This window comes from Rhinatrema bivittatum, chromosome 2 (assembly GCF_901001135.1).
Source record: "Rhinatrema bivittatum chromosome 2, aRhiBiv1.1, whole genome shotgun sequence".
Taxonomy (NCBI): Eukaryota; Metazoa; Chordata; class Amphibia; order Gymnophiona; family Rhinatrematidae; genus Rhinatrema; species Rhinatrema bivittatum.
The window spans coordinates 388,081,630-388,103,607 of NC_042616.1; the positions used below are offsets into that span (position 1 = coordinate 388,081,630).

At 42.0% G+C, this 21,978-nt stretch overlaps 1 protein-coding gene across 1 annotated transcript in view; it reads left to right on the forward strand.

The window, feature by feature from the left end:
- Positions 1 to 21,978, forward strand: part of ADCY2 (adenylate cyclase 2) — a 1,371,519-nt gene that overhangs the window by 911,061 nt on the left and 438,480 nt on the right. Inside the window, exon 8 of the mRNA XM_029590013.1 lies at positions 12,211 to 12,369. Within this exon, the coding sequence (XP_029445873.1) occupies positions 12,211 to 12,369 (159 nt within the window). The remainder of the gene's footprint in view (positions 1 to 12,210; positions 12,370 to 21,978) is intronic.

Here is a 21,978-nt window from a genome sequence, read left to right on the forward strand (position 1 = left end):
GATGACCATACTTGCATGGGAACCCGGAACAGGTCACAGGAACTCAAGATGACACACAGCGGAAACAGAAATCAGGAGGCAAGGATCAAGATCAGGAACCAAGAACACAGAGACATACTGCTGCTCCAATAGAGTTGACCTATTGCCGAGGCATCTGTGGAGAGTTGGAGAGGGCCCTTTTTAGGAGGAGGACCCGTCATCATCAGAGGGCACCCTGTGGAATTTTCCACCATGGGCCCTTTAAATGGCAGCAAGTTCAGCGCACGAACACCTAGGGATGCCCAGGGAAGCTGATGGCGACATTCCTCAAGCCAGCACATCAGGCCTGTTCAGGCGCAGCAGCATGCTGCACTTCTGTCCAGGTGGTCTGTCCCCATGTCAGAGAATCCTGCTCACGCTATGGGGCTGGAGGTAAGTGCAGCTGGTCGTGGATCCGTCCCGCAACCAGCCGAATGAAACAGTTAAGGTAATTAGCAAAAACCTTTCTTTTTAACTAAGCTTTTATTAACTTAAATTAAGAGGGAAGTTGATGGGAATTTTAGTAGAGGGAAGTATTGTATGAAGACATTACATGTAAATTAAGGAGTATGTTTTAAATCTTGAATGGGATTGTCAGTGCCTGATGATTATGCTATGGTTAGACTACTGTGATTGATATATTTAAATTTGTTTTAAATTTTATTTATATTTCAAATACAAATATTTATATTTATATATTTATATTTATTTGTATGTATATATTTATATTTATTTATATATTTATATTTTTTTTAGTTTAGATTTATAGATTTATATTTATATTTTAAATATTTTAAAGTATATCAATGAATACAAATTGTATTTATATTTTGTATTCATTGATATACTATTATGATTGTTATGTCTCAATGTGTTGTAACATCTTTTATATAGTGTACATTGCCAAGCGTATTGGAGAAAAATGTGATAAATATAAATAAATAAATAATATTTTAGGACTATTTGTGCCCATTGAGAAAAATTACTAAGAAATTTGGTTAGTCATATTCACATGCAGATAATATTCAGGTCTATGACCTTTAGGAACACCCTTCCCCCACCCCTCAGAATCAATAGCAGTATTAAATATAATTGCTTAACAGCAATTTCTACTTGGATGTATCAGAATATAATAAAGTTGAATCCAAATAACTCAGAATTGCTATGGATTAGCCAATCTAGATTACCAGAGTTTGAGATTTGTCCAATGAATGATGGATGAGGTAACTTCACCCCACAGTCTCAGGTCTGCAGTTGGGAATCCAATTAGATTCAGCATTAAATAGCCTTACTAACATGATCAGCATTCCAAAAATTACCCTTAATCCATCAGCTCAGAATTCTATCTAGAAACAGATTATTTAAAAACAGTGTGTCAGGCTATAGTGCTCTGCAGGTAGATTACTGCAATAGGCTATATGCTGGACTCTCAAGGAACATCAATTAACTGCAAAGACAAGTGTCTGCAAGTGTGGCTCCCTAGCTATGGAAAAAATTATCAAGGGACATTCAAGGGGAACTGAATTTTCTCTCATTTAAGCACAATCTCAATACAGCTTTTTAATGAAGCATAATTTTAATGAAATTACTTGGGTTTCATTTTTACTAAAGAAATCTTGCATATTAATTATGTAACCCCTGAGCTGGGGTCCTTTATCTGGAGTCTAAAGGTACACCTCGATTACAGTAGCTATAGATGTCTTCACCTCCCATACTTTCCATAAACTGCATTGTCTTCCAGGATTTCTTGTAAGGAGGGAGGGAGATTACTTTCTAAATTCTTTGACATTCTCTAACAGTCTCTAATGTAAACAGTAATAATCACACTGCTCTTTTGATGTGGTTCCAATATAACTTTACTGGTAGCTAATGTTAACATGAAGTAAACAACAATGCACATTTCTTGTTCAGTACAATGCATTGCATAACTCATTCTCAATAAAATGTGACTCTGTATTACTGTTAATATCTGATCTTCTCATAGAGCCCTTTCCAGTTTTAATGATAGTTTTGGAGCCTCCTCCCAAAATGGTGGATATGATATTTGGATTGGGCTAGATGACACACTTCACACTCCCAATTTTATCATACCTTAGTCAAGATGTCTTGAGTACATTTCTTATAGCTACTCCCACCTCTTCAATTACTGAGTTGGTACTTGGATGGCACTTCCCAGCATATCTATGATATTTCAGGTGTAAGCACAGCACATTCTGTTACTGATAAGAAAGGATCACACATCATTATTTTTATAATTTCTACCAATTATAATTATCGTTTATCTTGTCCATGGAGCCAAAAAGTCTAACAGTATAGCTTTGAGCAAACTTGTAATATAGCTTTATTTTTTTATTGTAATCTAAAATAGTTGCTTCTGTCTTTGTTCATAGTAAGCATAGTAAAAATCTGTAAAGAATATAATAAGCTAAATTGGACTATATTGGACAGAGATACAATAAAACTTTTAATCGTGTCATTTCTCCCTTTTACACTGTCTGAACAATTTGCATCAAAATCTAAATAAATCATCACATATGTATAAACTGCTTCTGGAAATTTCATTTATTTTTAGTAAATTTTAATCATGTTTGACTTAGCAGTAATTCTTGTTTTAAAAGTTAATTAGATTGAATATGTAGTAGTAATTACAATTAATAGCATGGCTTTTATTATCTGAACAATCTCATCTTATTTCTATGATGATATTTTAGCTTTTTTTTCTCAGGAAAAAACATTTTCAAGCCAGTCTCATTTTGTTTCAAAAATATGTTTAATTGTAAAGAAAAATATGGTATAACAAAAGTGGTTTTATCTTTTTGCCGCCCTGTTAGTCTGCCTCTTCACTGCATAAAGAGCCAGGAATATTTGCCATAGCACTCATATTGGCATATAGTGCAACATTTGGCTCCAAAAACACTAGTCTACTGTCTTATGTTCATCCTAAGTATGCCTAAACTAAGGAGCTATACGTAGACTAGGAACCTTACCTATCATAGAATGAGAGCACCTTGGTAAAGAATCAGATTAGGCCTTGAATTTACTTGAGACCTATTCATAGCATATTATTCCAGCACTAGATTGGTGTTTACCAAGAGTTTGTACCAGGCAATGCAAAGTAATTATACGCCAAGTTAGAAAAATGCCTCTTCGAGCAAGAACTACCACCCTTCCTGGGTATATGGTCTTCTGTACTGGTCTGCTTATGGATCTGGCTGTTGTGTCAGAGGTGGACCCTTGGGCCGAGGTGGGGTTGACGCAACCTGTAGGTAGGGACCTTCAGGTCCCTACCATCAGCAGGTGGATTGGGCTGAAGATAGATGCCACTGGAGCTTCATGTATACCAGCCCTCGTTCCCTGCAGGTTGAACCTTTGGCTGGCAAGACTTAGGTGGGCCTTGATGTTGGTTTGTGAAGTAAGGTGGTTCAGCCTAGAGACAATAGTCAATAGGTGGCGTAGTCCTACCCTGGACTGGGTTCGGTACAGGGACCCAGGCACCAATGGAACAGAAGGTAACTGGAGACGCCAAAACAAAGAAAGGCCGAAGCCTTATAAGTCCATGTCCAGGAGATAGGCTAGAGGAGGCGTCACTGACAGGCTGGAATTAGGACTGGCAGCAAGTGAAGGTCGTGGCAAGCAATGTAGAACTCTGGACACGGAGTAATCTGTAGCATAGTCGATCAAAGCAATGGTCAGGGCATGGAGAAGGCCGGCGTAGTCAATCAAGGCGATGGTCAGAGCACAGAGAAGTAGGCTTAGTTGATCAAGGCAATGGTCAGGGCATGGAGAAGGTAGGTGTGGTCAAACGTAGCAAAGGTCCGGAGTTGGAGATATTTGTCTTGTCCCTGTTTCTGTAAACACCAGTCTACGCCTGAATATCTGATTATATCAGCATTACTTTTTAAACCATGAGTCAATACTTGCAAACCAGGTTTTATGTCCCTATATACCTCTCCCTGCCTCCCCCAGTAGGTCCCAGTCTGTCCCTGACCCACTCCCTCCCACCCCCTGACTTGCTTTTGTGTCCACTCACCAGAGAGACACCCAGCCAAGGAAAGCACATAAGTGAAAATGAACATTTGCACTACCTCGTATAATTAGGCAATAGCAAATATACGCATGTATATGCACCTAAATTTGTTGCCTCATAGGTGCGCGTTCCTTATAATATGTCATATGCACATATGTATGAGGGCCATCCCGACACCCAGTTTTATGCGTGCAGACTTGTGCGCACACGACAACATATGTACACATTCTGCATATGGAAAATAACTGTCCCCGTGCACCCGGCACATGTACATGTATCGCTATGATTATGTGCACACGGAGCTTTTAAAATCTATCAGTATATATCAAGAATAATATTGCAGGCATCAGAGATGTTTATACAAGAATCTGACCCAAAGGTATTTCGATAGATGAAACAGCAAAATAACACTTCATTGCACTGGTATAATCTGCTTTTTAGTAAGGAATCATTTGCTCTATGTTCCATCCTTGCATAGTCTTGGTCATCAATGCTGGAGTAACCTGTAACAGAAAGTACATAGTTGTATATTTTTAATTGGCATTTAAAACAGCTATGAATGCTAAACTACAGGAAATGCAATTCAAATTGATACATCATGCTTTTATTGATACTATTAAAGCTCATAAAATGAAAATATTTGACTCAAGCGTTTGCATAAAACTAAAATAGCTTGCGTTACCGGGTGGTAAGTGTTTGTATGACATGTCAAATTGAGAGGTACCATGCTACACAAATTTGTATTATGATCTGCTTTATTTCCTTTTTGGGATGTTTTAAAAGCTATTGAATGGATTATTTCCCCCTCCCCCCCCCCAAAAAAAAAAAAAAAGCCTTCCTGTGGGGAATTTCTACTACTGGGTTCTATGCAATTGGCAATGAATGTCTCTAAAGATCATACTAAATTTATTTGCATTATAACCATGCTGGCTAAGTCTTGTATGCTGTATAACTGGATAAGATCAGACAAACCTACTCCATTTATATGGTATCAAAAGTTAGCTTGTTGGATGCAAATTGAAAGATTGGTTTTCCAATTTGCCCAAAGGAAAGTATCCAAAGAATATGTACAGTTATGGGTGGCAATGTATAACTTATTACCTACTGCAACTCACCAAATATTAAGAATGTCGGTAATTGGATGATGATTTTATTTTTTTTCCTTTTTGTGACTGATGCCAGAACCAGTCAAGCAGTTCTTGCTCTCTTATATTTTTATTTTGGTTTGTTTGCTTGTATGAATGTGGTATGCTTCAGGTTTCTTTTGTTACAGATTATGTAAAATACAAAATCTTATATAGGTGATTGGAAAAAGTGTAATTCTTATATACAATTATTCAGTTTTTCTCATGTTTTATTTATCTGTATTACTTCTGTATTTTAAGAACAGTTTGCATTGCTTTTTGATTCCCATATGACTAAACAAAAAATTTATTTTTTTTTAAGGAATTAGATAGCAGTAGTACTTCATAAAAATAGATGTCAGATCTTCAATATTCACCATTATATCCAAGGAATTCTTCATATTTGTAACATAACGTCTGGATCAACATCAGGGGCATCATTCAGTTCCATATAAACATTTCACTTATTCTGTTAAAAAAAACAAAACAGTTAGCATCATTAAAAGCCTATGAACTTCTCTGACTCAGTTGCAGAAGCATAGGAAAAGGAGCATAATCAAAAATAGTAAAACAACCTATACAATTTTTTACTGAAGAGAAAAAGAAAGGTGACACAAAGAAGTAATCTATTCGAGAATAAGATGCATGAGGTAGGGAATAATAAAAATCTGCTTCACCAGGAATCAAAACTCTCCATATATCCAAGAGCTGTAATAAAAAAAAAAAAGGTAATCCCTTGCTTCTGTTACTACTTAGTTCTTTCCTAGGTTGTTTTACATCCAAGGTAGGAGCATATACCAAATTAAAATCCCCTCCCAGAATTACAGCATAGTTTTGTTATTGATAAACAATCAATTTGGAGAAAAAAAGAATGAAAATATACATTTGGTGCATGTTTCCTAATAAATATTTCTTATGAAAAAAGACCCAGATGCAAACACAAATCTCTCCTCTTAATCAGACATTTTATCAATCACAAATGGCAGATTTTTATAAAACAATATAATCATGCCTCTCTGTCTCAAAGAGTAAGAATGATAGACATACTGGCCTACCCTCCTTTTTAAACTTTTTATGATCAGCAGCAGACAAATATGTTCCTTGTAAAAAGACAATTTGGAACTGTTCTTTCTTAAATACTTGAGAAATATTTTTGCTCTTGAGAGGAGACTGAACCTGATCAACATTTGAATAACTTATCATAATATCAGACATAAGTCAAATAATCATTCTAGAAAGCTACAAAATAACCATTACATAATAAACGGGATGTAAAATGTTTACTCATGAGAAGCACCTTCTAGTCTAGATGCCCACCAAAAATTTATAAACTTAAAAGTGAGAGAGGACAAATAACCCCAGGAAAAGCCACCTCCACTACTGTCATTTCAGAAACATCAGAATGTCTTACATTCACTCTTACTCCATTCATACCAAAGGGCAACAACCTAAAAAGAGAAAATTTTTATTTATTTATTTATTTATTATTTTTTATATACCAACATTCGATCTGTGATATCACATCGGTTTACATTCAGGTACTGTAGGTAGTTCTCTATCCCCAGAGGGCTTACAATCTAAGGGGGTCATTTATCAAAATGCATTAAGGTGTTTTTGTATGCGTTAAGGGCTTATTGCATGCGAAAAGCCCCATTAATGCATGCAAAAGCACCATATCGTATGGTGCGATGCAAATTTCAAAAAGAGGAGGAGTTTGGGGCAGGGTTTGCAAAATGCTATCACACAGTCCTAATGCTGATTTTAACTACACCTTTTTGAATAGCATTAAACTGTGTGATAGCTTGTGTTACTGGGTGGTAAGGTTTTATTGCATTGTGTGATATCTCTAGAAAAGCCTGTTTGAGAGGAGAAAGAGAGCACCTAGCCATAGTGTCTGCTCCCTAGATAGGTATTTGTATCCCTATGATAGGCCCACCTAGTAACTCGAGGTGAGGTTTAGGTATTAGTGTAGGGGGTTAAGGGCCACTTTGACATTCAATGTGAGACGTACAAACAGAACAGTGGTCTCTTGTGAAGATTTGATGGCCTTCGGAGTGAGGAAACTCACTCCAAGATGAGATTTGGGCAAGGTTCTCTCAACCTAGCTTGTTGGATCAAGCTAGGTTGAGAGAACCTTGCCCAAATCTCATCTTGGAGTGAGTTTCCTCACTCCGAAGGCCATCAAATCTTCACAAGAGACCACTGTTCTGTTTGTACGTCTCACATTGAATGTCAAAGTGGCCCTTAACCCCCTACACTAATACCTAAACCTCAGCTCGAGTTACTAGGTGGGCCTATCATAGGGATACAAATACCTATCTAGGGAGAGGATTCTATGCTCTCTCTCTCTCTCTCTCTCTCTCATGCAAGACATACAACAGATATGACACTTAATTGCAAAGTCTGAAAATGTTATTGCAATTTGTGCTAACTTAGCTCTTTGCATAGGTAATTAGTGCAAATTATGATAAACTGTATATTAGCATAAAACACACCTCTTTTGCTATCGCATGCGATACTTATCGCATTTTGATAAATCCAGGCCTAAGTTTTGTATCTGAGGCAATGGAGGATAAAGTGAGAACTGAAAGCAAATCACCTGCACTCCTCTGAAGACTGCATCTTCTATCTTCTGTAATCAAAGATGCACCCTTGATTGCCTAAGTTTGTTCAAAATAAAGGAATCTCCATCAGATATAAACAGACCAGCAGAATAACTAGAAAACACTAAAACTGAATTGAAAGTAAAGTATAAAAATATACATCCCATCGTAGATCAGAGATGCACCAAAATAAAATAGCACAAGGCTTGTTGAAAAAATCCATTAAAGAAAAAATACAGGTGGTAGTGAAGAAGAAAAGATTTTAAAAAATCTAGACCGCTACTCAGCAACAATCTATCCAACCCATTTAGACAACAAATATGAGATCTGCTGTGAGAACTCTCAGTAACACAGCAAAAATAACATGAACCTCCTAAAATAGAAATCATTGGCCAACAAAAACCAAAAAGGTAATATAGCGCTGATGGGCAACCCTGCTTCCAATGTCATGAAGATCTACCAGAAATCATTTGAAATGCTCCACAAAAAGAATGTATCAATTATATCAAACACAAAGTATGCCATTCCTATGACGACACAATTTGCAAGCAACACACTTTATCATCCAAAAATACAAGGTGCATCATTAGCAATTAGGCCTCTTTGCTTTCCTCACTTTAACATGGAAGTCACCATCTCAGTTAATAAAAAAAAAAAAAAATCCCCGACTGCAGTGCTTCAAGTCTCATAAAGGTTTAAGATAATTACAAACCACCTTTCTTCATAGCAGATGGAGCCAAATTATTAGGCACACAGAAAACAAGAAAGTCCATGAATTATTTTCCTGCAGAGAGAGTAAGATCACTGATCTCTTATCCATACATAGTGATCTACAGCATAGCAACACCCAAATTTTGCAGGAAAATGCATCAAAATGATTTATATCAGAAAATTAATTGTTCCCATGTTGTATACTAAAAGCAATCAGAAAATGACCAAGAAAAAAAAAACATCCACTAATGCCAGTAAGCCTCATCACTGCACTCAATTACATTGTTTCACTCAATCATTCAATTCCTTGAGCAAAATAAAAATATGAATGGCTCCTCAGATATTCATTGCAGCAAATCCAACAACTGCCAAGCTGCTCCTTTGTTTGAAGGAAGATAGTCTTATTATTGTAAAAGACTCTGATCTTAGTAGGTAACTGAAAGGTAAACTTTATCCTTTTATGATGTAATTAAGTACAGCAAGGGGTGAGAAGTCTGCGTGCTGCAGAAACCTTTTGGAAAAATCACTAATCAAAAGAAGCTTGTGTACCTCATACTCCAGTAGAGAGTGCTTCTTGTTCACCTGTAGGATTATGACTTTAAAAGCCAAATAGATCATTTTTGCTATTACAGGCTGTGGCTGAGGTGCTCTGCTCTCTTAGGGCTCACTCTATGCACATGCTTCTCTACTGACAGCTCAGTTTCCAATCAGAGCCCAAGCATTTTAGGAAGCCATATCTGAACCAGACGCATAAGTTATGAATCTTTAATATTTTCAGGTAAACTGATAATTCTTAAATTATCTTGGTTAGCTCTATTCTCTTGAAGATGAATATTAAAAGCTGGATGCATGCCGGAATCAGGAGATGGGCGCACATTTTGCACTTGCGAGTGTTCACCGAATTTTATAAAGCGGCCAGATGCACACACAAGTGCCAGTGCATGAATATATCCCATCGGACAAAAGAGGGGCAGGGCGTGGGCAAGAGATGTCGACCAAGTAGCTACGAGCCTAGACGCATATCCAGGACCAATGTCGTGTAACTTTACTTCTGCTATGGTGGCATGTAAGTCTCAATAAAAATATTCCAGGCATCTAGGAAGTGTTTGAGAGGTCTGGATTAACTGTATGGCGTGCAGGCTAACAAACCAATGGGGTATGGATGGCCTAGCTGAACACGGGCTAACTGGTGGATGATCTTGTGAAACTGGTCATTGGCTGGATGCATATCTGTTGTAAAATACCCTCGCTCTCGCATCTGTAAGCCAATTTACACTGCTGGGTGCACACAAGGTTAAAATTAGATGCACATATATGCGCACCTAGGCTGTTTTATAACGGTCATGTATATGCAAGCATGTTATAAAATTGCTACGTATCTGGGCACGTGCTGACACACGTGTATGTGTGCCCATTTGAAAGTTACTGACTTAATCTTCCATTCTATCTTGAAGCACATTCAGTATTTTTTGTTTGGTCAGATCTGATACAACTTCCTTTGCTCCCATTCTGTGTTCCAAGTCAGAGTTCTTTTCAATATGCTTTTCATTCTTTCCTTAATCTCTTCGAGTGATTATTGTAATTTCAAGAGGATTCTAGGATGGCAGAAACACTTTGTGATATGTCTTTGACTAAGTCTTCTTTTAAATCCTCCAACACCCTTTCCTACTCTGCCACCTTTACTGGTTCATATTGCTTTGCCTTTTCTCTCACCAGCCTCGCAGATTTAGTTGACATAACAGTGGCTACTCAAAACAATACAAGAATGATCTTCTAGGGAAACAGAGTAAGATAATGCCATGAAAGATTATATATTTACATAAGAAGAAGTCCTTATGGAGCTCTGTTGCATGCAACTTCTCAGAGGCTCCTGATGGCTGGAAGTCCATACAATGCATTAATGTCAACAATTGCTTTCATCAGTCATTACTATAGAGCAATGTTTCCCAACCTTTTGCAGCCCAAGGCCCACCTACTTTATAAAAAATGTTGTGTGGCACATCAACCTCCATGGAGCAGGCAGCGCAGACACAGAGGACTCGTATAGTCAATAGAAGACCTAGGAAAGAACTGAAAGCCCCAACAGTCAATTTTCCAAATTCTAAAATGAAGGGAGAGAGGGATTGAAACACATGAACTTGTCACAATGCACCTGCTCCCTCTACAGTATACACAAGTGCAAGAGAAGGGAGAAGTTGATGTGATGCAAACAGCTGGTTCGGTTACCTTGGCTGCCACATGGGGCTGTCAGAATTCCTTCGCTACAGCTGCTGCTTCCAACAATTGGAGAAACTCATATCCAGCACTCTGTGCAAACTGTCCCCTTCTCACTCAGCCTGAGGATAGGGCAAGAGGATAGAAGGACAAAGGAAGAGGTTCAGGAGGGGGAATAGGAGGAGATGCTGTGTGCATTGTGAATGTGCTCCACAAAGCAGGTCCCAGGTAACTGTGACCTGCAATACACAGCCCATTAATTACCACATTCTGGGGCTAGGAAGAGGAGGCATGCATGATTACGCATGTTCTCAGAAAGAGGCCCCTGCACATTTAAGAACCACTACTGGTGGTGCTGTGAAGTGCTGAGAGCAGAGTACCTGTGCTGGTCTGGATCCAAGCATCAGGCAATGGTGACTTTTCTGTGGCACATCTGATCAGGTCTGAAGGCGTACTGGTTGGGAAGCACTGCTATAGAGAGACATGCATAAAAATATTTTTTGAACCACTTTACTCCTTCCATTGCAGGGATTTAAGACAATCAACCAATAAATAAATATGTATCTCAGAGACCTGGTGCTATGGAAAAAATCACTGAGCTCTGCTGTCAGCACGAAGAGTCCCAACTTTGGATTTCAGATGTTCATGAACTCGTTTCTGAGCACATGCATATGCCGCCTCTTCCTAGTTACCACATGAGCACCAGAGTATGGAAATCAGCAACATTCAGGCATAGTCAACTGGGCCCCACTTTGTGTACACAGCACCTCTTTCTCTTCCTCCTGAGCCATCTTCCTCAAATCCTTCCAATCCCTCCCTTATTGGGGATCTAACCAGGAGCTTTCCACATGGGCAGTGCACAACACCGCTACTGAGCCAACCTACAAATAGTACTTCTTACTGAAGAATATTCAACTGTAACTTACCTAATATGATGGGTTATTTTGTCTGAACACGGGTTGTACAAGTTTTGTCATTCAGAATAAAATACATGGATGGTAAAGTGTATTGTTGAGAAGGGTTTGAGAAAATACTAGTTTTAATAACTTTTAGATAAAGTGCAACTCTGGAAAAGGGATAGCAAGTGCAGAAATGATTTTCTGGGTTGAGAGGATAACTACAATTTCTATTCCCCTAGATCTATATCTTATTTACATAATCTAGTAAAATGAACAAACACCACTGCTGCAGTCCATAATAACAATGTACGGTACTTGTTTATTCAGTCAACATTATTCTTAGCTTATTCTGCAGTGATATGATGAAAGGAGCATAGCTCTAAAAAGCTAGTCAAAGAATATATATTGTTATTCCAGTTAAAAAGTATTGCAAACATCTTATTAATTTTTATTCAAGTTCTAACACATCAGCCACATTATTTCAATATGGGAAACAAATTACTTTTCTCAAAGAAAGCAAGCCATTAGTTAACAGTGGATGTTTAATTGTTAGTTTAACTTTCAGTATGATTGTTATTAATACATCTTTTTTTTTCATTTATTCTTCATCCTAGGAAAGTTAGAGATGCCACTGGAGTCGACATTAACATGCGGGTGGGAGTACATTCTGGAAATGTCCTCTGTGGAGTTATTGGACTTCAGAAATGGCAATACGATGTATGGTCACATGATGTCACATTAGCAAATCACATGGAAGCTGGAGGGGTTCCAGGGTAAGAAAACTTTATAATTACAACTATGTATGTGATTTTGAAAAACTAAAATATATATATATATATATATATATATATATATTTGTCCCTTTTTCTTAATGAATTTAATCCAAACAATAAAGTTTTTCCATGATCACATAGCATTAGCAAATTAAGTTTTATGTGTTTAAATTAAAGTAGATAATCAATGGCATCATCTTTATTACAGCTAAAATAACATTGCACTATTATTTAGACTAGGGGTGGGGAAACTACAGTCCACTGGCAAATGACAGATTTTTTCCAGCCCTCCTCCTCCTCAATTTGCCCCTTTAGATCTGGCCCGCCGGCACCTTGGTTGTCAACAATTGCCTAACATCCCAGGCCTTTGTTAATGACCTCAACCTCGATGTCAGCGGCCGGAGGTTATGTCCCCCCTCAGAGGGAGAAGTGGCGCAGGAAGAGGAGGAGCATCGCCCAGCCATAGAGAACCCCGTGCGGCCGCCAGTGGGACCCCATCCCACTGACGATGAAGAAACAAAGAGGCTGCCGGTGGACCCAGTCTCATCGATGGCGAAGAAATGAAGAGGTTCATCTTTTCAGTTCACCCAGCAGTGCAGAAGCTGCTCATCTGCATCGCCAGGCAAACTGAACCCATCTCATAGTCTGTGCAGGCCTCAGTATTAAAAGCTTGCGAGGGCAGCACTTTCTCTGCTGATGTCATGATACACAAGATCCACATGGAGGAAGTGGTACACCCGCAAATTTTCAATACCACATGGCCTGCAGACAGAAAGAGCAGCAGAGTGGGCTTGGATGATGGATGATGGCTCCTCCCTGGCACGCAGCAGTGGAGGAGCAAGAGAGGCTCCGAGGCTGCCTTTTGTGTGTGTGTGTGAGAGAGAGAGAGAATGAATAGGTGCTTGCCTTGGGGGTCTGTGTGTGTATAAGAATGAATGGATGCCTGTCCTGGGGGGGGGGGGGGGCTCTATGTGTGTAAGAATGATGGGGTGCCTTTCTAGGGTTCTTTGTGTGTGTGTGTGTGAAAATGAATTGGTGCCTGCCTTGAGGGTCTGTGTGAATGTATAGGAGCTTGCCTGGGGTGTTTGTGTGAGGGAGCCAGTGAGAGTGAGTGCATGTTTGTGGGTGGGGGTGGGGGTGGGGGCGGGAGAGAGAGTATGTCTACATGGGTGGGTGTGAGAGCATTATGTGTATGGGTAAGGGAGAGCATGTGTGTGTGTGTGGGGTGGGGGTGAGAGAAAGAGAATACATCTATGTGCAACAACCCTTTCTCACCTTCCTTTCTGCCTGCTAATCAGTGACAATCTTGGGGCATCTTGAAATCAAAAGTTCCCAGGTATGGACGGCAGGGAATTTTTTAAAATCCTTACTAGTTTTAATTCTTTGATGATATTTGATGTCTGCTTTGAAATATGTTATGGGTGTTTGGAACATTTTAATATGAGTTTTTAACTATTTGATGATGTTCTGTTTGTAAATTGTATTGAATTATTCTTTTTATTGGTATGGTTGCTGCTTTGGTCCTCTGATGGTAACGTATAATTGCCATTGTAACTACCCCCCCCCCCTCCCTTACCTCACAGTTTTAAGGGAGCCTCCCTCCCCTCTGCTCACAAAGTTCCAAGATTCTAAGGGGGGGGACTAGCCCTTGACTCCGATAAGCGTGAGTAATGTAGACCTCCTTTAAAAAAAAAATGTGTGCCCACCCCTGATTTAGACAGCAATCATGAAATAAATTTTGCTGCATATTGTAAACGCCTGCTCCCCTGTACCATTCTAATATTAGAGCCTAGACCAAAGGTGGCCAGCTGCGGTCCTCAAGAGCCACAAATAGGCCCAATTTTCAGGATACCCACAATGAATATGCTTGAGATATTTGCATACACTGCCTCCATTGTATGCAAATCTATCTCATGCATATTCATTGTGGGTATCCTGAAAACCAGATCTGTTTGTGACTCTTGAGGACCAAAGTTAGCTTTCTGTGTCCTAGGCTGTAACTATTTTGTTTATTTATTTAAAACATCTTATATTCTGCAGTTTCTATATACAACCCAGATTACAATAAAAGCATACATAACAAATCAAAAACAAGATATATAAAACATGATAAAACAGTAAAATATAATAATTTATTTAAACCATGAGTGACTTATTCCTATAAGAATTACCAGTGTTTCAGTTTCATAAATAGTTAAGTTTTTCAGTACCTTTTCATGCATAGTGTTTACTAGGGATGTGAATCGTTTTTCAACGATTAAAATTATCGTCCGATAATGTTAATATCGTCTTAAATCGTTATAGAACACGATACAATAGAAATTCTAACGATTTATCGTTAAAAATCGTTAAATCGTGTTAGTGCGCACTAACTCGAGTTAGTGCGCACTAACTCCCCGTTAGTGCGCACTAACTCCCAATTAGTGCGCACTAACTCGATTTAGTGCGCACTAACTGAAAATGATACAAATAAACACTTTCCAGGTCACTGAAGGTCAGTTAGGAATGAATATGTGTTCCTATTGGCTGGCTGCCCTCTTATCTATTGATGTTACCAAGGTTACCACTGAGGTGATGGTTGGGGGGATGGGAAATGGATCTGGAAACTCACGAACAGCAACAGAAAATGAAACAAAGTGTTCACACTTCCCAGGTCAGTAAAGGTCACTTAGGAATGAATATGTATTCCTATTGGCTGGCTGTGCTCTTATCTATTGATGTTACCAAGGTTTCCACTGAGGTAATGGTTGGGGGGATGTGAAATGGAAACAGTTGCAAGCTTGACATGTGATGATCAGCACTCACGTGACTAGAACTTGTTTGTTTATTATTTTTGTTAGCAGGCACGTGAAATTTGCCAATCACTGTGCATTTTAGAAAGGTGGTCCTGGCTGGAACTGTACACAGTTCAAATATATGTAATTGATTGTTGGTAAGTGTATTTTTTAAGTAGCCACAGTGGCACCAGTATGTTTACTTATCCTCCTACTTAACTCACTAGCTCAGCTTTGTAAGAAGGGCTTCTCTGCTTGTGTGTTGCTTTTGTTTGGTGTGAGGAGAGCAGAAACATCAGATCTTTATTCAATCTACTACAGTCATCTCTTATATTAACCTACTCAATTTTTTTTAAATGATTTGTTATATCACTGAATTAATAATTCATTATTATTAGGTGGTGGTGAATGTCTGACTAAGCTACTAGGCTAGTGTCACTGGTGAGGCTAGTGGCAGTTTAGCAGAATTATAATTTATTTTTATTAGTACTGCAGCATTAATATATTCAAGCCTAGGTAGGCAGCCAGTGTACTACTCCAGCAGTCACCTCATTCCTTCCTGTGCATTGCATTATGTGCACACACTGACTCCAGCTTGGGTGGGGCAAGCAGGTCTCCTTTACTGCACACACTGACTCCAGTTTGGGGATAAGGCAGGTCTCTAGAGATGTGAATCTCCATTTGCACAAAATGGTGCCGCCCGTAGACAACACGATTCGACTGCAGGAGGTCGTTCCGGACCCCCGCTGGGCTTTTGGCAAGTCTTGTGGGGGTCAGGAGGCCGCCCCAAGCTGGCCAAAAGTCCCTGGGGGTCCAGCGGGGGTCCGGGAGCGATCTCCTGCCGCGAATCGTTTTTTCGTAAGGAAAATGGCGCCGGCCATAGCGGGGTGGGTTTTAGGGTTGCTTTAGTGTGCCGGTTTCCCCGCCCTACCCCCCACTGGACCCCAGGTAATATAAGGCACTTTGGGGGGGGGTTCGGGAGGGTGGGGGATTTATTTTAAAGGGTCATGGTGGGTTTTAGGGTTGCTTTAGTGTGCCGGTTTCCCTGCCCTCCCCCCCACTGGACCCCAGGTAATATAAGGCACTTTGTGGGGGTTCGGGAGGGTGGGGGATTTATTTTAAAGGGTCGGGGTGGGTTTTAGGGTTGCTTTAGTGTGCCGGTTTCCCTGCCCTCCCCCCCACTGGACCCCAGGTAATATAAGGCACTTTGGGGGGGTTCGGGAGGGTGGGGGATTTATTTTAAAGGGTCATGGTGGGTTTTAGGGCTGCTTTAGTGTGCCGGTTTCCCTGCCCTCCCCCCCACTGGACCCCAGGTAATATAAGGCACTTTGGGGGGGTTCGGGAGGGTGGGGGATTTATTTTAAAGGGTCGGGGTGGGTTTTAGGGTTGCTTTAGTGTGCCGGTTTCCCTGCCCTCCCCCCCACTGGACCCCAGGTAATATAAGGCACTTTGGGGGGGGGGGGGGTTCGGGAGGGTGGGGGATTTATTTTAAAGGGTCGGGCTGGGTTTTAGGGTTGCTTTAGTGTGCCGGTTTCCCTGCCCTCCCCCATACCGGACCCCAGGTAATATAAGGCACTTTGGGGGGGTTCGGGAGGGTAGGGGATTTATTTTAAAGGGTCGGGGTGGGTTTAGGGTTGCTTTAGTGTGCCGGTTTCCCTGCCCTCCCCCCCACTGGACCCCAGGTAATATAAGGCACTTTGTGGGGGTTCGGGAGGGTGGGGGATTTATTTTAAAGGGTCGGGGTGGGTTTTAGGGTTGCTTTAGTGTGCCGGTTTCCCTGCCCTCCCCCCCCACTGGACCCCAGGTAATATAAGGCACTTTGGGGGGGGGGGGGTTCGGGAGGGTGGGGGATTTATTTTAAAGGGTCATGGTGGGTTTTAGGGTTGTTTAGTGTGCCGGTTTCCCTGCCCTCCCCCATACCGGACCCCAGGTAATATAAGGCACTTTGGGGGGGTTCGGGAGGGTGGGGGATTTATTTTAAAGGGTCGGGGTGGGTTTTAGGGTTGCTTTAGTGTGCCGGTTTCCCTGCCCTCCCCCCCACTGGACCCCAGGTAATATAAGGCACTTTGTGGGGGTTCGGGAGGGTGGGGGATTTATTTTAAAGGGTCGGGGTGGGTTTTAGGGTTGCTTTAGTGTGCCGGTTTCCCTGCCCTCCCCCCCCACTGGACCCCAGGTAATATAAGGCACTTTGGGGGGGGGGGTTCGGGAGGGTGGGGGATTTATTTTAAAGCGTCATGGTGGGTTTTAGGGTTGCTTTAGTGTGCCGGTTTCCCCCGCCCTCCCCCCCACTGGACCCCAGGTAATATAAGGCACTTTGTGGGGGTTCGGGAGGGTGGGGGATTTATTTTAAAGGGTCGGGCTGGGTTTTAGGGTTGCTTTAGTGTGCCGGTTTCCCTGCCCTCCACCCCACTGGACCCCAGGTAATATAAGGCACTTTGGGGGGGTTCGGGAGGGTGGGGGATTTATTTTAAAGGGTCATGGTGGGTTTTAGGGCTGCTTTAGTGTGCCAGTTTCCCTGCCCTCCCCCCCACTGGACCCCAGGTAATATAAGGCACTTTGGGGGGGTTCAGGAGGGTGGGGGATTTATTTTAAAGGGTCGGGCTGGGTTTTAGGGTTGCTTTAGTGTGCCGGTTTCCCTGCCCTCCCCCATACCGGACCCCAGGTAATATAAGGCACTTTGGGGGGGTTCGGGAGGGTGGGGGATTTATTTTAAAGGGTCGGGGTGGGTTTTTAGGGTTGCTTTAGTGTGCCGGTTTCCCTGCCCTCCCCCCCACTGGACCCCAGGTAATATAAGGCACTTTGTGGGGGTTCGGGAGGGTGGGGGATTTATTTTAAAGGGTCGGGGTGGGTTTTAGGGTTGCTTTAGTGTGCCGGTTTCCCTGCCCTCCCCCCCCACTGGACCCCAGGTAATATAAGGCACTTTGGGGGGGGGGTTCGGGAGGGTGGGGGATTTATTTTCAAGGGTCAGGTTGTTGTGATCTTCCTGCACACAGTGCCCTAACCCTGGCAGGAGGGTGGGGGATTTATTTTCAAGGGTCGGGGTGTTGTGATCTTCCTGCACACAGTTCCCTAACCCTGGCAGGAGGGTGGGGGATTTATTTTAAAGGGTCGGGGTGGGTTTTAGGGTTGCTTTAGTGTGCCAGTTTCTCTGCCCTCCCCCCCACTGGACCCCAGGTAATATAAGGCACTTTGGGGGGGGGGGGGGGTTCGGGAGGGTGGGGGATTTATTTTAAAGGGTCGGGCTGGGTTTTAGGGTTGCTTTAGTGTGCCGGTTTCCCTGCCCTCCCCCATACCGGACCCCAGGTAATATAAGGCACTTTGTGGGGGTTCGGGAGGGTGGGGGATTTATTTTAAAGGGTCGGGGTGGGTTTTAGGGTTGCTTTAGTGTGCCGGTTTTCCTGCCCTCCCCCCCACTGGACCCCAGGTAATATAAGGCACTTTGGGGGGGGGTTCGGGAGGGTGGGGGATTTATTTTAAAGGGTCGGGCTGGGTTTTAGGGTTGCTTTATTTATTTATTTATTTATTTAATTTATTTATTAACTTTTATTTACCGACATTCGTGCAGCACATCATGCCGGTTTACAAAAAACTCAGGTGGGTGATACAATAAAACAATAAAAACAATGTACATAGAAAATAAAAGTAGAAAACCATTACAATGTAACCTTAGAGCAAATTACTATTTCTTATAACCTTAGAACAAAATACTATTTCTTACAAAAAACACATTAAAACCGCACATTATCAAAAAGAGATAAAGTAAGTAGAGGGGGGATGTTGTCTCTTCTGGGGATCCTTAGGTGGTGGTGGTGGGGGGGGAAGCGGGGGAGGAAAAAGGAAAGGGAGAATGTAGTGTGCCGGTTTCCCTGCCCTCCCCCATACCGGACCCCAGGTAATATAAGGCACTTTGTGGGGATTCGGGAGGGTGGGGGATTTATTTTAAAGGGTCGGGCTGGGTTTTAGGGTTGCTTTAGTGTGCCGGTTTCCCTGCCCTCCCCCATACCGGACCCCAGGTAATATAAGGCACTTTGTGGGGGTTCGGGAGGGTGGGGGATTTATTTTAAAGGGTCGGGGTGGGTTTTAGGGTTGCTTTAGTGTGCCGGTTTCCCTGCCCTCCCCCCCACTGGACCCCAGGTAATATAAGGCACTTTGGGGGGGTTCGGGAGGGTGGGGGATTTATTTTAAAGGGTCATGGAGGGTTTTAGGGTTGCTTTAGTGTGCCGGTTTCCCTACCCTCCCCCCCACTGGACCCCAGGTAATATAAGGCACTTTGGGGGGGTTCGGGAGGGTGGGGGATTTATTTTAAAGGGTCGGGGTGGGTTTTAGGGTTGCTTTAGTGTGCCGGTTTCCCTGCCCTCCCCCCCCCACTGGACCCCAGGTAATATAAGGCACTTTGGGGGGGTTTGGGAGGGTGGGGGATTTATTTTAAAGGGTCGGGGTGGGTTTTAGGGTTGCTTTAGTCTGCTGGTTTTCCCGCCCTCCCCTTCCCCTCCCACTTCCCCCGATTTACTAGTAAACTAGTGTGTTGTCTTACACTAGCCAGCCACTACCCCTGTGTTGGTGCTGGACTTGCAAATGCACGTGAGCCTTAAATTTATAAATAAATTGTTTGTGTTAGTAGTGCAAGTATAAGTAAATATAATATTATGGGGTAGCCTAGTGTCATTGGCTAGTGGCTGGCTACTAGCCACGCCAGTGAGCCACTAGTCAGATTACTAATCACACAGTGACCTGTCACTGACTGACGAAGTCACTCACTAACTGTATTTAACCCTTCTATATATCTTATCTATTAGGTGCTGCTCAGTACACTGCTGTGCCAGCTTACTTGTTGGTACTGGACTGGACTTGCAGCCATAACGTTTTAAAATGTTTGCTGGTAAGAAGAAGAGTGCTACTGGAAAGAAAATTCCAGTCAGTAGGAAAAAACTGCGATTTGATGATACCCCTTCTACTTCAGCGAATGTAAAGGAGCAAGGTAACTTGCAGGACAAGGAAGGAGCAAAATCTGGAAAGGTGAAAGTGAAATCTGTGCTGCAGCAGCAAAGTTTATTGATGGATGAAGTGCTACAGAAAGTGCTGAATAGAGAATCAGAGGACTCTGAGTCTGAGGAGGAGGATGACAATGATGATATTCAGGATGAGGAGAAGAACACCGCCAATGACAGTGATAGTAGTGATGATGAATCAGATGATGGTAGTCCGATTGTCAAAAAAACCACTGTCAGCGCCAGTAGTATCCTCTCTAGTCCTAAACCAGTTGAAAATTTGCAGGTTACTACAAGAACAACTTCTGCTACTTCTACTCCTAGTACTACTACTCCTACTCTGATGACAACACTGACAAGAAATGTCCAGCCTAGAGTAAGGGACAGTAGAAAAACATCTAAGGTTTGGAATCATTTTAATGTTACGGATGATTGGAGATGTGCTCAATGTATCCATTGTAAAAGGATGGTGAGCCGTGGAAGAACTATTGGACATCTTACTACCACCAACATGAAATATCACCTTGAAAGAGAACATAAAGCAGTGTTGCTTGCAGAAGAAGCTGCAGGGAAGCCAAAGAAGGAAATTACTTCAGAAGATTGTGTGTATGTGAAGCAGAAGCAGACTTCTCCTTCTCCTCTTCCCCGGCAGCAGCGGCAAGCTACTGTTGAGCAGATGGGGTGGTGTCCTTCTTCAATTTCACAGACTAGGAAACAAGTAGTATCCAAAGTGGTGACACGACAAATTGCTGTAATGATTGCTGTGGATGATCAGCCACTGCAGATTGTAGAGAATGATGGATTTCAGCAGCTGATACATCTGTTAGCACCTGACTACAAAATTCCTTCAAGAACTACATTTACCCGTCAGGTGATTCCTTCCCTGTACTCACAATGTCGTGCTGAAATGCAGATTGTGATGGCAAGGGCAAAGGGAAGGAGCATACATCTCACCACTGATCTTTGGACTAGTAAGAATGCAACACATGCATATTTGTCTCTAACAGCACATTGGTGGCAGCTGGATGAGGCATTAACTGACAGCACAAGCACAAGCAGTGGCAGTAGCACCAGCAGCTCCAAAAAGCTTTCTCCAGGATACCGGTGGGCTTTACTGCATGCTCAAGTGCTAGACCAGAGACATACTTCTGAAAATATCTTACAGACAATTCAGGGGATGATGGAAGGATGGAAAGGGCTACTTAGAAGCAGTGATATGGAATGTTTAAATGGATATATCATTACTGACAATGCTGCCAATATGATTAAGGCTCTGGAGGATGGTGGATTCAAAGGCATCCGATGCTTTGCACATACAATGCACCTGGTAGTGAGGGATGCGTTGGGGCTAAGTGCCAAGGAAGTGCAAGGTACTAGTCGTCAAGCCCTGAAGCGGTTGATTGAAAAGTGCCGCAAAATAACTGGGCATTTCAATCGCAGTGTGAAAAGTGGGAAGGAACTCAGAGAAAAATAAAAAGCAGTTAGGGCACCATTGCATAACCTCGTTCAGGATGTGCCTACCAGATGGAATTCCACCTATCTTATGTTGGAGAGGTTGTCTGAACAACAGACACCTCTGCATGATTTGGCAATGGAATCTGAAATTGGATTGGAAAATCCACTTGCATGTCAGGACTGGACAAACATTGCACAGATGGTGCATGTCCTCAAGCCTTTCAAAGAATATACTGATGCACTGAGTGCAGCTACAGCCACGTTAGGTGATATCATTCCTGTAATATATGATCTGGAGCAGGTATTACAGGAATTTGTGCATCAGACAGATTTGTCGAAGGAAGTGTTGCAGCTTGTGAGATGCTTAAAAGAGCAAGTACAGAAAAGGTTGA